Source organism: Ornithodoros turicata, chromosome 6, assembly GCF_037126465.1.
Source record: "Ornithodoros turicata isolate Travis chromosome 6, ASM3712646v1, whole genome shotgun sequence".
NCBI classification, from domain to species: Eukaryota; Metazoa; Arthropoda; class Arachnida; order Ixodida; family Argasidae; genus Ornithodoros; species Ornithodoros turicata.
Window position 1 is genome coordinate 16,008,140 of NC_088206.1, and position 16,778 is coordinate 16,024,917.

The 16,778-nt window shown below is 45.1% G+C and overlaps 1 protein-coding gene across 2 annotated transcripts in view; it reads left to right on the forward strand.

The window, feature by feature from the left end:
* Positions 1-16,778, forward strand: part of LOC135399256 (sodium- and chloride-dependent GABA transporter 1-like) — a 120,951-nt gene that overhangs the window by 90,677 nt on the left and 13,496 nt on the right. For both annotated transcript variants that reach the window (XM_064631081.1, XM_064631080.1), the window contains exons 3-4: positions 11,971-12,205; positions 15,636-15,903. In XM_064631081.1, coding sequence (XP_064487151.1) covers positions 11,971-12,205; positions 15,636-15,903 — 503 coding nt within the window. The remainder of the gene's footprint in view (positions 1-11,970; positions 12,206-15,635; positions 15,904-16,778) is intronic.

Genomic DNA, 16,778 nt, shown 5'->3' on the forward strand with positions numbered 1-16,778 from the left:
AAAAAAGGTTGGAGCAGTTACACCTTTTAGGAGGTAATAGTTGTCGACAACTATTGTGCTTAAAAGGTTGCAAAGTTCTACCTGCTACCTACGAATGATAGGGTTACTGCTTCTGATTCGGTGAGCGAGGAGTTGTACGCCTTTTTGTAACAATTTGGATATATGATAATTTCTTTTACCACCCTTCTACACGCTATGTTGACCTAGGTGGTAACTTTATAAGTTACCACCTTTTCACGCCCTTTTTTCTTAGAGTGTAGGATAATTGTTTGTTGCATTCGCCGGTTCTCCGAGTTTCGGAATCCTTCACTGGTCAGCATTACTTTATAAAAGTATGATCCGCAAATAATAGTAACAATGTGATAAAGAACTGTGGACTATTTTATCGCTTTTTTAATGCATTACCAACAAGTCCGGATGTGGACACTTCACCGCAAAGCACGCGTCTCGTCAACCGTCATCCGGAATGACATCAATCTCTCCCATGATTTGTTGAGTATGAGAGACGTACGCCTTTTTGCGGCACTTGTGTTTTCAGTATGTTAACTGTCACAAACAGTGGCGGATCCAGGATTTTTTTTAGGAAGGGGTCCAGCCATGTCGACAGCATGCTATGTCAACAGCCACACTTTAATTTTAGTGACATTTTAATGACAGTGACTGGGATGCTCCATCGTGCTAAGCAATTTTGCAAAAATATAGTGCCATAGCCTCACAGCCATAACCGAAGTGCTACACTATCCAAACGGGTTTTGTGCGTCGTCATCAGGCGAACTCAACATCACACAATGTTGAGAAGAATAGGGAATGGTCCAGTTATTCAGAGTTGCGCATTTTACGACACGAATAGGACAATAGTCGTGAAATTGTTAGCGTCAGGCCGAGTTGGCGTTCTTTCTTTCTTTTCTTTTTTTTTCACCCGCATGCAAATGAGAGGTCAAACAGTATTATTTCGCAGTGATGTTTATACAATACTCCAACATACAAGAAACTGCACACTTTCATCAATTATACGAAATTGTGTAACAACAACAACAACAACAACGTTATTGTGAGATGATGAATGGGAAGTTTCGTAGCCAGGGGCGATACTCTACCCCATTGCTGGTGTCTTTATTGTCCTTATTGGCATTTCTTTATTGTCCATCAAATTGTCTTCGATGGAATGGTAGGGGGGGGGGGGGGTGATGGCAGGATAGGCTCGCCGTTGGAATGGTAGTTCATTGGTCACACAGTTTATTGACCAGTAAATTAACTTTCTCGTTTCTTAGCAGTGCTATTGGTACAATATCATAGTTGTCATGGGGCGTAAAGCCACGAATTATAGACTCGTTTGTACAATATAATATTATAGTTATTATTAATTTCTGATACGAGAAAAAAGTCGGCAAACGTACTGCCGTTACAACAGTTACATTTATTCCTACATACATTATTGTCGCGTTTTTCAACGCCAAATGCTAACTACAGTGGGAGCGCTCTCTTTGGAACGCAAGTTGTTCAACTTTTCGCGAGGCATTGCCAGCATAGCGAGCAAATAGTTTATGCACAGTTCAACAGCTTCCCGTTACAATGGTGTAGAATATATTTCTTGCAAATCAGTCGTCATAAATGGAGGTCCGCGGTTCGCACGGCATTTGTCTTACAAAAGGAAAGAGGAGTTAAAGAAAGGGGGAAAAAAGGAGGGTTCCGCGAAGTCGAATTCCCTGCCCGGGATTCTTACCCTGCGGAGCGCTCGGTGTTTCAGGGTCCATTCGGGGATACCTTTTCGCTTCTTGCAACTTCTTCGTTTCGAGCGCTAAGCTTTTCTCGCGCGTCACGTGCGACGTGACAATGCATTGGGGAGGGAGAGGAAGGAGAGGGGATGTCGGAAACAGGCGGCGTTATATTACGGGTGGCCGCGGGCGCGCGTGTATTGACGGTGAGCGGAATATATAGCGGAAAGAGACTGTGCCAAGCGGCTGCACTTCGTGAACTCTCGCGACAATGACCCTGTCTATAACAGGAAAAAGCACTGCGGTATCACAAATTAATGCGATCGTATATAATAGTCGTAAGCTGGTGTGAGACGTTAAAATGTTGAAATGTGATTCGGCGTGCAGTTTTAAAGCAGGACCCAGCCAGCCATCGGCACAAATGACATCATTTTCTCCCGTGATTCGTTGAAAACCGGAGGCGTACGCCTTTTTGTGACACTGTATGCATGTCGTCTCTGCAATGGCTGGTCTTAAGCGTGTTATGTGATGAGGTTCTGTTTTGAGAATGTACAGTATACGCTTTGGGCCTGACACACCTTTCCCCTACATCACCCCACCACCAAGACCCCAGAAGAAGAAAAAAAAAAGAAGAAAAACGCGTTCTACGTTAAAATATCTTTCGCATGTAGTCTCATGTCAATATTAACGACGATGTACAGAACATTGCAATATATGTGATATACGACATTATGGAAACTGGGAACGTTTCAAGAGACGTATATGTACACTGTTAAAACAGGTGAGGGGCGGTGGTGATGGTGCAAAGGCTTGCCGTTGTCGGCCTCACAGAGGTGGGCAACATCACGACCTACGCCCTGGGGGAATGTGCGTCCTGGGCCGACTTCTAAGGGAACTGTGCCGACATACGTCTGAAAGCGTCTGAGGAAAACCCAGGAAAAACCCGAGACAGCACAGCCGGCACCGGGATTCGAACCCGGGTACCTCCCAGTCTCGACGTGACATGGCCAGCAGGCTAACCACTGAGGAAAACGTATCACATCATCTATAGTATAAGTACGAATGTTATTCTGAGGAATATGTTAGCACGCACGGGCACCAAACTTTGGCGTGGGCGTGTTTGTGCTCGTCGTGGAGCAAAAGAAGCAATAAGGTGATATTCCACCACAAAATCTTTGCGAGAATAAAAATGATGATGATTATTATGATGATATATATTGACGTCGCATGCATGAATGCACACAAATAACCCATTACAAACAACCGCGCTAGCCTGCAGGCCCTTGTGACGTCAATAGGTAAGGTACGTACTACCCTACAGGTTACCGTCGTGTATCGACTGCATAGTAACGAAATTATGAAGTATACGCTGTAGTATACAATAGAGACATCACATCTGCTGCCGTTAAGAATGATTGGTTGAAGAAGAAATAATACACTATCGTGACTGTCTAACGTTTAGACTTACTAAAGAGAAAAAAATATCAGGTACGCGAAAAACATTATAGGCCACTTCCCCGCACCTGTTATTGTATAGAGCCTGTAGGACAGCATCATCATAAAAAGACGTTATTTGCCCAGCGGAAATAAACAAGTAAACCCACCAACCACCAAACCCACCAACCAACCAGGAGATAAGCAAAATTTGTTTCCCCTTGTTCTTGATTTTAGTTGTTCGTCACGCTTTAAATTCGTCTTTGTTTTTGAAGTGCGCGAAGAAGGCGGCCGGTTTCGTTGGCCTCCCAGCGCTCTCTAAGCTGCAGCTGTTGGCACCTGTACCTGACGGCGAAAATTTTTCGCACCGCTGTCGTATTTCTGTGCACATGTGAACTTTTTCCATTTTAAGAGATCGATAAAACGCTGCTTTTTTTTCTCTCTGTCTCTCTCTGTCGCCTTCAGCTTTCCAGTTTGAATGACGTTGGCTATATCGAATGTAAAAGCAGCTCGGTTTCTTTTTTAGAAGGACGCGTAACTGGCCACACGGAAGGCGTTCTGTGTCCGAACGTACTTTTATTTCGCAATTATTTACTGATTGCGAGGTACTATACTAACTGACACGCTTCGTTCAAATGTTAGAGGCGCCGCAATCGAACCCAGCTACAGCCGTCAGTTTTTTTACGTTTGCAGACGACAGAAGAAAACGACGCAGATGACGAAAGCAGACGACAGGAGGCGTGTCGTCTGCTTTGTCGTTTTCGTCTGCGGAAAATACTTTCCCGCAGCAAACAACTTCAAAGTTTTCCAATCCCATCCAACTGCAAGGCATCATGTTGGACGCGCGAATATGTTAAATCTAATCGAAAGTATGGAAAGGTGCGGAGCGTTTAACGTAGACCGTGCTTCGAGCGAATATGGGGAAGTAGGTCCTAGCCTGGTATCGACCCAGAGTGTATCGACCTGTTGGCCGTGGAGGGAATGACTCCTTAGGCACTTTGATCTGTTGCGGCTTGCTTCCTCGTTGCAAACGCCTACAGTTTTCTTTGTTCTGTTCTGCACAGAACCAAACCACAAATTTCTGAAGTGATATAAGGTGTTTTTGCGGGTGACTGGTTATTTATTTATGTCTGCATGACTGGAGTGTGTACAAGGTATAGGGCGAGGGATGAATTTTATGCTATGTTAGTTTCGGGATTATTAATTAATAATTATTAATTTACATCATTGCGGGGTGTTTCTATATGTTATGCAGTTTACGCGGTATATTAAATTGTACTGAGCTATCAGCATCTCTTGCGTTCCGTGTTCGATTGGATTGGATTGGAAAAGAAAGAAAAATATGAAGAGGTTAGTCCCGACCCAGTCAGAACTGGCGACTCCAAAACGCGTTTGTGGGTGGAAAAATAGAGCCATGAAAAAGAGAAGAACAATATAAATTAATTCCGTGTTCCTTTCAAATCTTTTCGTGGTTCCTCAGTGTTTCATGTTGAAGTTCGTTCTCCTATCTCGCGGATTATGATTACATGCTCGAGACACTTTTCAGCACTTTATATTTTTAACAACGGTATTCGTAGGTTTCGAAATGCTGTAGTGTATAGTCGTAACTTCTGATTGCTTGCAACACTGTTTTCATTTTATCGTTGCGTTTTATTAGTGCACCATGATAGAGGCTCTTGCTGTCCGTGGGCACTTTAAATAAATACTCAACACCCAATACTCAATGCTTACTCTGTGATGTGGGAGAGACCAATCAAACGGACAAACTCAGTGTGGAGCTCACGTATGATTGCCCGTACGAAATATTTCGCACTAGGTCTACTACTAATCATCTACTCCCAAAATATATTCTTCTTCTTTTTTTATTACAGTGCAAAAAGCCAAACAATAAAAAAATATTTAAAGCAGTAGTTGCAGGAGATGAGCGATAACTACTTTTCTTGTAGTTTAACTATAACTACTAACCGCTTCTGGAAGTTGCAGTTTACCTATTAGACCAACTACATTTTCACAGCTGTAGTTTAGCGGTTAGTTAGTTGGGTATTTAAACTACAGTTTCCACCACAGGCTTTTTTACACCTTATTTATTTCATTATAAGCCGTCCATGTGCCCACGAACAGCGCCATCACTCTTAAAAATGAACTTCTCCGCATAGCACGCTCCTAGCCAACCATAATCTCGAATGATATCGTTATCTGCCATGATTTGTTGAAAACGATAGGCGTACGCCTTTTCTGTGACACTTATGCTGTTCATAATTGTCACAAAAAAGGCGTACGCCTCCCGTTTTCAACAAATCAGGGCAGACAACGGTATCTTTAGAGATTATGGTTGGCTATAGGAGCGTGCTATGCGGTGAAGTTCATTTTTAAGAGTGCAGGGGTCGTCAGGAGCAGTAAAAACGATAACACCTGATACCTCGTCCGCCATGATAAGTCAAGTCGGCTGACACTGTCCTGTACACAGTTTTCGAATTATTTACCACACATCCACAATATCATGGATCCCGGATCTCCTACTTGCGCAGTTCATTCGGTGAATTCTCAGCACAGGTTCATGCCGCCTCCTCATAAAAGGGCGTCTAAATCAGAACATAATGCTTTTTAGGCTTTTTTGCAGGTACTTGGGGAAGGGGGTTCTACTGGAAGTGGGGGTGGGGTGCTGGGAAGATCCCTGATTCTTTATACGCGCCGTTTGTGTGTGAACCAGCGTTTCCTTTCTTTCTTACTAATGCCGATCCATTAAAAAATTTAAAGAAAACACGCGAGATAACCATGCTTTCTAAAAGACGCTCCTGTGTGAACGGTCTGAGTCTTCGTGGCACCGGCATTTGCGACGAAACGCAAACCTGTATACTCATAGCGTGGGATACACTTCGCCAGGCGGCATATGTGCATTCATACTGAATGGCCCTCGGAATTAAGGAGCGGGCAAGCCACGAGAAAATGGAATCAACGTAACGTCTTGCCTTTGTAACACAACAGCAGATCGACGCTTGAGGTCCCCATGTAGAAGGTGTAATGGCCAGCGACAAAAGTGGAACTCTGTGCTCTATCTGGCGCTGAGATGCCAATCAGCACGACATCTCGGCCCTATATTGGCAGAATATCAGCCTAGCTGTGCTGCTTGGGACATTATTGGATCCGCCAATATTCCGAAGAGAGATTGCTCTTCCACTAAAGACACTGTTCTTCTTCCTGCACTCTAGGTCCTGCACTCCGCTAGGTCAACATAGCGTCTTTTATCGAATTGTGGCTTATATTGAGTATTTTTCTGAGGGTCTACTGTACATGTGTGCTGATCCGTTGGTGTCGGCGACCCCCATGGTAATTACGACTCTCTCGACTTCATGCCACACGAGTCAAAAACCGAATTGGTCTCGGGGCCTTCGGTTCGCACGTTTAAAGGCAGCGACGCTCTTGTAAACGTATTAAAATGGACCTCCTCTGGTACAGTTCCTTGACATTGGAATTAATATCTGCCAGCCGTCTTGAAAACGTGCACGTCCTCAATTCCGCCTCTTTTCTAACATATAGAAAAAAATACCGAATGAAAAAGAAAAAAAAAACAGAGAAAATGACGTTGTCTTCCTTCTTTCTTTCAAAAGATCCCCAGTCTAACTTGCGCCAGGCGTCGTTAGAGCTAAACGTTCCTCGGTCGTCGTAATCATTTATTCTGTAAGCGATTCTTCATGCAAATTGCGCCGGGAGTTCTGCACCCAATGTTCTTTTCACAGCCGACCGATCATTGGTGGAAGTCCGCTGCCACGAGGTTGCCAATAAAAGCCATTACGCCGCCAATCTGCGCCCTTGAGGTTGATTAGGCACGTGGGATTAGCTGTGTGCTAGCTAGGGCTGGTCTGCTCTCGTGGGTGAGACACCGGGATGTTTGCCGTTCATAGCATCAGACGTGTATTCGTCGAACGAGTATGTGGTTTTGTGTGAAAGTGGAGAACTGTTACGCAATCTTCTCCGTGGTTGTTCTGTTTATGATATTCAATCGCTGCTCAATCCTACTCCTATGATTCAATCCTACAGTTGGCAATACAAAATTCAATCGCTGCATCGAAGAGTATACGAACTGTGTGACTTCCTATACGCATATCGCATCGCAAATCGCAATATACGCAAATCGTGCAGAAATACTAATCGGTAAATGTCAATTCCCGTAGCATTCACCGTGCATTGAAATGGCATTTATCGTGCCCGTCTGACAGGGGTATAAGCCAGGTCAACAGAAGAAGAAACTCCGCATGTCGACTATCAGCAGATAATCCCAGAAGTACAAAGGATACATTCCCAAACCAAACGACACTCCCACCCTCTTTCCTTCTGCGATCTTCAAATCTAATCGTCAAGCTACCTAATCCAGCTACTCCGCCCCCAAGCCGACATTCAAGCGAAGAAGAGGAGCATATTCCTCAAGCAGCAGACCCCATATTCGTGCGTCACCAAGCTACAAAACGCAGCTACTTCTACTCTCTACTCTTCGCCACGCTATGTGGTCAAGACCTCAAGACTAGACGATTTTACAAAGATGCGCGCGGCGCAAAGCAGCATGGGAACTTTGAGGGACACTGCTCCGTCGTCTATGGGCATGTCTATGGGCGTTTATGTTTATTCGCTCGGAGGCGCTCTCGGACTCATAGCGAATACAGGGCTCGGAGCGAATAAACATAAACGCCCCATAAGACCTGTTTCTGTGGGCCAGGTGGCGCGAGCAAGCAGCAACGTCAGCGCCCCAATAATATGCAACACGCGGGAGTTTAGCAGACGACGCGGCACTTTGAAATACATGGTCTCGAGTTGTTCGCACTTGGCAAGATGCACCGCTGTTTCTCTGGGTTTCCTACAGGTTTTGTAGCTTTCCTTGGCGCCATACCGTTTGAAACACCACGCAGAACCCTCTGACGGACTCCCTACTGTTTGGATCCGTGGCCGCTTGGGCACGAAATGGCGCTGTGCAAACTTCGCTGCAACAGCCCTCAGCTGCTGCGCGCACCAGGAATGTTCTTGTTGTTCTTCTACCTCTGCCTCCTGCCGTCTCGTAATGCTCTAAGGCGCTCCAAGTTCCGATGAGCCCTAGCTTGCCACAGGTGGCGCTTTATTTTTGAAGCGTGATGTGGGCAAGCTTACGCTTGTCCCGTCCTACAGTTGAGTGAGTTGACAATACGAGGTCTATTGCCACTTATAACCAGACTTGTACGTATTTGGAGTATTGTATTTAAGATACTGTATTTTAAATACAATTTGCGGTATTTTGGTACTCTACTCAATACTTTTTGTTTTGTGTATTTGTACTCTATATAAAATACATTTTATGGTATTTTCTACTCAATACTCTAATTACATATTTTGGATCTCCCTCTCAAACCTTGTGTCTCGTCTTTCCGTTATCTTGCTTGTTCAGTGGAAATTTCCTGAGTCCCTCGGACTTGACCCGGACGTTGGCCCTTCTTGGAAGTCTCCATTTAGAGATCTTGCCCCGTGTGTGCTAATCCTTGGCCAGTGAGGGTTCTATTATGTGTGCCCTGACGCGGTGACGCCGAATTCTGACCTCACCGAGCAGGGACCTGCAAGCAGTTTGCTTTGTTGTGGGTCATCTATACTTAGTGGAGTTATGTGGTATCTCTTTGTCATCTTTTTGTGACTTGTGTTTAGATGACTCCTATCACACAGGGGCGGCTAACGTAGTGCGCGGGGTTTAGGCGATTCATGTGACATAGCGGCGATTGCCGCATTGACCAGTGACCGGTGACTTTTGGCGTTCGAGGATAAGTAGTCTCTTAATTGTATTTCAAATACTTTTGAAGTATTTTGTACTCTATCTTGGTTACTTTAATTTTCATGTATTTATACTCTATCTTAATTACATTGTAACGTTAGTATTTATTATCTTATCTTAAATATATTTTTGAGCATCTTGTACATGTCTGCTTATAACACACGTATGAGTCTGTCCCCAATTGTGTGGCTACTTGCCGGAGGTAAGACTGCGGATAATTTCGACCACCTGGGTGTTTTTTGACGTGCGCCGGAAATAATAGTTTTGAAACGTGACGCCGTCAATAGATGACATTCAATGTACATTCCATCATTCTTTCATTCAGGTCTGCATAACATGTAAATAAATTTCCTGCATATATTCAATGTCCAGTTGCGTTCGTGTCCCGCCTTCCAGTCTTCAATACAAGATTCAATTGGAAAGGGATATGGTCGAACGGTAGAAGATTCAATTTCGAAAGCCGACGCATGCGACCATTATGATTTTGTGACTGAGTTCGTGACATAGGCACAGTGACTGGAAGAAGGTGTGCCAAAGAATTCGTCAGGAGGAGTCCTATATGTCTTACAATGTCCTACGGTAACAATGTTTTGGAATAGCTGCTTTCTTGTTACACAGTGTGCTACATGCATACCGCCCCCTCAGGGATCCCTAGAGCCTCAGTGCTCTTCGAGGGACCCTCTCTTTAATTCTGGATGCGCGTTCGACGACAGCGTTTCCCATGCAGCTCCCTCCACTCAAGGGCGCGCAGGAGCACCCTCCAGCAGCGCTTGAGTGGCCCGAATGAACTTCACACATGGCGGAAGATTGACTGTGGCAACGATATTGTTGTGTTTGTGCGCACATTGTCAAGTTAATATAAGACAGTAGAACACTCAAAACAATGACACTGAAGCTTTCTAACTTTAATATGTACTTAATATGTACAAGCTTTCGCGTGGTGGACCACGTTTTATCAGGTACAGAATTAGAGAATAAAGAGACAGACAGAGTACAGAATAAAAGAGATTTTCATTCTGTACCTGATGAAGCGTGGTCCACCACGCCAAACAGCTTGCACATATTAAATATACATATAAAACGTAGAGATACATATAATGCATAAAACATAAGACAGTTAGGTATTCAGCTTGCGCAGACACGTGACTGGGGCGACATCTTCACCCCCGTATTCTCAATCCACACTTTACCTCCGCGCCGAGGGCCCCTTCGGCCACCTTCACTCTCTCCTGTATTCCTCCTTTCTCATGTCTCATCCCGTTTGCGCATGCGCTTATGCTGAGGAATCGTTGGAAAACTATAGGGGAAATCCCTGGCGCACTCCACTGAGAGGATCTGGATTGCGCATCCAGAATTAAATTCACCCGTCCCTCAAGTGACCCACTTGAGGAACCCCTGGCCGAGGAGCCCTTGGCGCGCAAATAAACTGGCGGTATGAGAGATTCGGCTGTGTGTGCTACGTAGCGTACGCATTGCATAGACCCTCAAGGGCCAAGTTGTTACAGCAGCGGTCTCTATGCTCTCAATGGCAGTGACAGTGCATTGAACACGCGCGTGGTTCTTTGAAGAAGTTGCGGGGCTGAGTGGGCACATCAAAGACCTCGCGATACAGCTCAGCTAGGGTCATCGTTCTTGCGTAAGAGCGCATGTTATTTGTTGCACAATACGCCGTAGCCAAAGACCGACTTGTTCGAGGGGCCCTTCGCTGCTTCTTTAAGGCATCATAAGAAAACCCAGGAAAAGTAGCCGGACAGCAATGCCGGTGCCCAGTGTCACCGCCGCTTATCTGAACCACTCGGCCCGGTGGTCGAAAAGTAAGCACGATGTGTAACTTCCTAAAAAAAGACACCATGGTGAGTAGAAAGCGGACTTCTAGGCACAAACAGAGGGCGCGGTGGTGGTGGCGGTGGTGGTGAAAGGGCTTGCCGTTGTCGGCCTCACGTATGTGGGCAACGTCACGACTGACGCCCTGGGGAAATGTGCGCACAAACAGAGGGCGCTCTCGACCGCATAGCACGCAGTATGCCAATCATCATCGCGGATGATATCGCACTGCCTCCCGATAAGCTGAGAAAGGGGGCGCACACCTTTTCATGTATAAACTTCCCTTCCGAACGGGAGATAAAATTTGTGCTACTGCTTTGCGACCGTCCAAAAGCCAAACATCTGGTCCGTATTTACTCAGTGAACATAATTTTCTGTTTTATGTGCATAGGGTCAGATACGATAGTTTGTGCACAGAACATCATTGCGACATCGAACCAACAACAACAAATTACTCTCTTAGAAATGAACTTCACCGCATAGCACGCTCATAGCCAACCATCATCTCGAATGATATCGTTATCTGCCCTGGTTTGTTGAAAACGGGAGGCGTACGCCTTTTTGAGACAATTATGAACAGCATAAGTGTCACAGAAAAGGCGTGCGCCTCCCATTTTCAACAAATCGGTGCAGGTAACGATATCATTCGAGATGATGGTTGGCTAGGAGCGTGCTATGCGGTGAAGTTCATTTTTAAGAGTGTACCCCAGTCCATGTGCGGTAATGTGATTTGATAAGTTAGCCTGATGCGCGCGCAAAGGTATCACACTCTAAAAACTTAACTTCACCGCATAGCACGCTCTGGGCCAACCATTGCCACGAATGATTGGGTTATCGCTTCTGATCCAACGAGAGAGAGAGAGGCGTACGCCTTTTTGTGTCAATTATCATACAAGTATATCCAAATTGACACAAAAAGGCGGACGCCTCCCTCTCTCCTCGAATCAGAAGCAATAACCGTATCGTTCGTGGCAATGGTTGGCGCAGAGCGTGCTATGCGGTGAAGCTCAGTTTTTAGAGTGCAGGGCAACGGGCGACATTAGTATCGACCGTTGATAACGTGACTTCCGTATCTGCCGCACCCAATCAGCTGATAAGATTCTGAGTCATGCCATTGGTTCCGGTTGGTACGGTAGCTTCACGGTGACGTCATCAACGGTCACTCTCTATTGAAGCACGACATGAAAATATCGTGTTTTGTGGTTTACGCAGGTGTGGGCTACGCAGCAGCTGTGATGTCCTTTTGGTTGAACACCTACTATGTCGTGGTGCTCGCATGGGCCTTGTACTACATCTACTCAGCTCTCTCCTCGGATGTTCCCTGGCGAACGTGCGACAACTGGTGGAACACAATAAACTGTCGTTCAGAATACGAGTCATTCAACTGCACGACCATGACCTGCCCGTCTCCAGAGATGCTCAGAAGTCCGGTCAAAGAGTACTGGGAGTAAGTTATATTTTCTACCTTCTCAGATTTGCACGCTTACGTAGGGCATTTTGTAGCCAGTCCTGCAGCTGTCCTATACTGGCGGGAGAGTGAGAAAATATCTTTGTGCAGATCGAGTAATCCCAATTCCTGCAAGCCGCGACTATCAGCAATGAAAGTTAGGTTCATTCGTTTCTGCAGCCTCGGGAAAAAATGTTCGACTCGAGTGACTTTGTATCGTAGTACGAACAATAAATAATAACTAGGGTTCCGCGTTTTCGTTTTTTTTTTTTTTGTTGTTGTTGTTGTTGTTTTTTTTTTTTAGTATTCGGCGTATGTTTTTCGGTGTTTATTGATTTTCACGAAATCGGCGTTTTTCGATGTTTTTCTTGGCGTGTACATGGTCTACCCGACATTTCTCGGCGAATAGAAATCACACTGTCATTTCAGTATTGTGCGTCTAACGCAGCCTTACCAATAACAACAACCAATACGAATTACAAGCTTTGTGACATCAAGTAAAAGTAGTAAAAAAAGTAGAAAAGGAAGAGTAAGTAGAAAAAGTAAACGAACATTTTTCGAAAGCATTGTATTTCTGTATGGTTTTCTGATGTGCATCCACAGCTTGCTGGGCATGTGCAGCAATTTATCTCTGTCATAGTTCCTGGAACGTCCCTCTGTATTCGGTGATTTTCGATTAAAACCGAATGAGTGAAAATTTACCCGGCGTATGTTTTTCGGTGTTTTTCGATTAAAACCGAAAACGCGGAACCCTAATAATAACCTATAATTCTAAATTAATACTCAATAAATCAATACTCAAATAATAATTTGAATAACGCCCTCTTTGCCTTTGGGGGTATAAATAAATAAGTAAACACCCGTTGGAAGGTTGTTGTCCCGTTGGGGGTCGACACGTGCGCCACTGCACTGATCATGAGGACAGTATAACGAATTGTCAGGAGGGGAAGTACGACGTCATCATACCGCCTCCTAGCTCGTTTCCCAGGGCACACATGAGCGTTTACCCACTTTTTTTACACATATTTTGTTTACCCACTTTTTTACACCACGTTTTAACACCGATTACTTTCTGTGAGTGTGCCGAGACTGACACCGTGCTATAGCCACATGCATCTTTCCATCGACCAAAGGGCCCGTTCGAAAGGGCTGGATGTTGGAATACTAAGTTAGAAATACTGGTGCAGCTTTAATTGGCTGACAACTTTGTCACTTGATATAGAAGCATGTTGGGGACTATCGACCAAACATACTGACGATGCGTTATGGTAAATGAGCGAATGAGCGTGAGACAGCATCATTTAAGCATGTAAGCAGTGTCTTTGGCATTGGTATACCAAAAACCGTATGTTTTGTTTTGTTTTATACCAAAACGGTCTAGCGCATTGCTCCGCTGTTATACATTACCAATATTCCATATACAGGGTGTTTATTTTTATTCGTTACAGAATTTTTATGAAAAAAAAAAAACAGCGGAGCAAAATAGATGCCGTTTTTGCAGTTGAGTTCTACGGCCAGGCTGACATCGTCTCGAAGAAAGTATGCTACTACAAGATGACTAATTACCTAAAATTCATTAATGAACTCTTTAATTAGGGGATTTCGGGCAAAAGCGGGAGATCAGAATGATGAGAGACCATCCTAGTTGAAAGCCGCTCCACGTTTAAAAAATCCTGAAACACGCACGTGCGTGAAGATATCTGCCCCCGAATTTTGATATGCAAATGAGCCGAAACCTTAACCGCGGCGACCTGGAACACAGGGGGTACGGCCCTCATTTTACGTCAGAGGGCCACGTGATTTGGACCGCTGGAGGTGGTTGGAGTAGGTGCCGACCTGCGGGCCAGATATAAGCCGCCCATAAGCCTGCCTCTGTCGGCGAAGGTGATGCGCTTCTGAGGCGCGTTTTTTCAATTTCGGCTCATTTGCATATCAAAATTCGGGGGTGGATATCTTCACACACGTGCGTGTTTCAGGATTTTTTAAACGGGGAGCGGTAAAAACGGCATCTATTTTGCCCTGCTAGTTTTTTTTAAATAAAAATTCTGTAACGAATAAAAACAAACACCCTGTATAATGTGTGTATGTTGCAGGACATTGGTCTTAATCAGAGTTCGAGGTAACTCGTTACTGTAACTAAGTCCCTTTTTTTGGTAACTTGTAACTTAGCTCGGTACTTTTGCGCCGTGGTAACTTTCAGAGGAACTCGTTCCTTTTTAGGTAACTTTGCCAAAGTAACTTGAGTTCCAAGTTACTTTTAACTCGCTTTTCACTCACGTCCACGTATTTTCTTGCTTTCTCTTCGGTTCCTTCATGGCATTTTTTGCCATAAAACGTGATACTCAATCAATGACAGTATGTTATCCAGGAAGTAAGAACCGCTGCCATTGAAATGAAGCTGAACCATTGTGCGCCCACAGGAGGTAAGATGCAAAGCGTTCGAATAGACCTCTACCAGAGAAACGTCATCATGGCATTGGCAGACAGACTGAAACCCAAACAAATCGGAAGGAGGGCTGAGTTCCATGAACGGAAACTTTTTCGCTTCCTCCCATTGAAAGAAAAGTAGGACCGAGGGTCGTGTCCCTTTAAGGGACCATGTCGTAATCCCCTCAAGACCGTGGCTTTCGGGCGCGACCTTGTTCACCTCTAGCTTCGAGCGTAGTTCAATTCTACCAAATTTTGGCGCTGTCGAACACTATGACGTCATTTGTTTACAAACAGGGAGAGGTCTATTGTTGGACGAAAACGATCTAAGCGTGTTGCACTCCTCCGCAGGCAACTCAAGGTCTAACTCAACTGCTCACGCGCGCTGCACCTGCGTAGTGCATAACTCGTAACTCGTTCTTTTTTTAAGTAACTCAGTAACTGCGAGTTACATTTCAGGCTGAAGAACTTCGTTATTAACTTAGTTACATTTTGCACACGGTAACTTAACTTGTAATGAATTCTTTTTGACGGGTAACTTCTCAATCTATGGTCTTAATATTTACTTTAAATGTTTTATTTACTTTGGGTTTTATTTCAAACTGTTATTCGGTATAGGTCTGAAAGCTTCATAATTTCGCATGTTCTTAAGGTGGGTAAACTTTAATTCGCTCTGGCCGCTTCGGAAGCCATACAATGCTTTTCCTTTCCTTTTTTTTTTTTTTTTTTTTTGAGTGTACTGCCGCGTTTCACATGTTCCGCACATATTAGTCGACATACTAGAGCCGCCTACGTGGAGGCCTGATTATTCGATAGACTGCCTGGGGATTATAAAACCATCGACGCGAATGCTCTGTCAGCCGTAAGTTAATCGTGAGCTACGCTTCCAGGCATGAGTGGTAACATATTTTCCATAATCTCGCACGGATACCGCAGTGTGAAATATAGCGGCTGCGTTTCAGGTGGGCCTTTGAGCTAATACAATTCTGGCTGCTGTTCTCAGGGGCAATGTCCTGCAGATCACGGAAGGCCTGGATGAGCCGGGCGACCTGCGCGCTCCTCTAGCCATCACGTTGCTCATTGCCTGGGTGCTCTGCTACTTCTGCATTTGGAAGGGCGTCAAGTGGACGGGCAAAGTAGTTTATTTCACTGCCCTCTTCCCGTACGTTCTCCTCTTCATCCTCCTCATCCGTGGCCTTACTTTGCCCGGTGCCTTCGAAGGAATCAAGTTCTACGTTCTACCAGACATAAACAAGCTCTCAGACTCCATGGTAAGTGGAATACTCATTCACACATGCGTTTCAAAAAGCGGCGCCGCCTCAGCATTCGCAGCGCAGCGAGAGGGGCCTGCCACACATAGCCGAGCCGCAAGCCTGCAAACGCGCTTCGTTGTTGTTGCTACGTCAAGATCGTACCGACACTTCCAGCGCTCTTCCTCCAAATTTACATTGTGAAACATGTTATCTATTTTACCACTATTGTGAAGCATTTCTGCTGAAATCTGGAATCTACGCCCCCTGTTTTCATCAAATGACGGGAGAGAACGTTGTCATTCGGGATGATGGTTGGCCAGGAGCGTGCTATGCGTTTGAAGCTCTGTTTTTAGAGTATACCACCGTCTGTGCTGTCTGATGCTGTCCCTGGGCTTTCAGGCAGACTTTCCAGGCGCATGTCGGCACCGTTCCCCTTGAAGTCGGCCGAGGACGCACACTGTTAAAACAGAACTTCACCACAAAGCACGCTCCTAGCCGAATGATATCATTCTGTGTCCTGATTTGTTCAAGAGGACGAGGCGCCTATCTGAGACATGCATAATGTGTCCAAGATAGGCGCCTCCTCCATTTTCAACAAATCAGGACACAGAATTATATCATTCGGAATGATGTTTGGCTTGGAGCGTGCTATGTGGTGAAGTTAATCTTTAATAGTGTAGAGACGTGGACGGATGGAGAGTGGAAAGCAGGAACGAGTGAGCGGGGGACAGGGGGATTAGTATGCACTGTTAAAACAGAGCTTCACCACATGGCACGCTCCTCCACTCTAAAAACTGAACTTCACCGCATAGCACGCGCTGCGCCAACCATTGCCACGAATGATACGGTTATCGCTTCTGATTCGAGGAGAGAGGGAGGCGTACGCCTTTTTG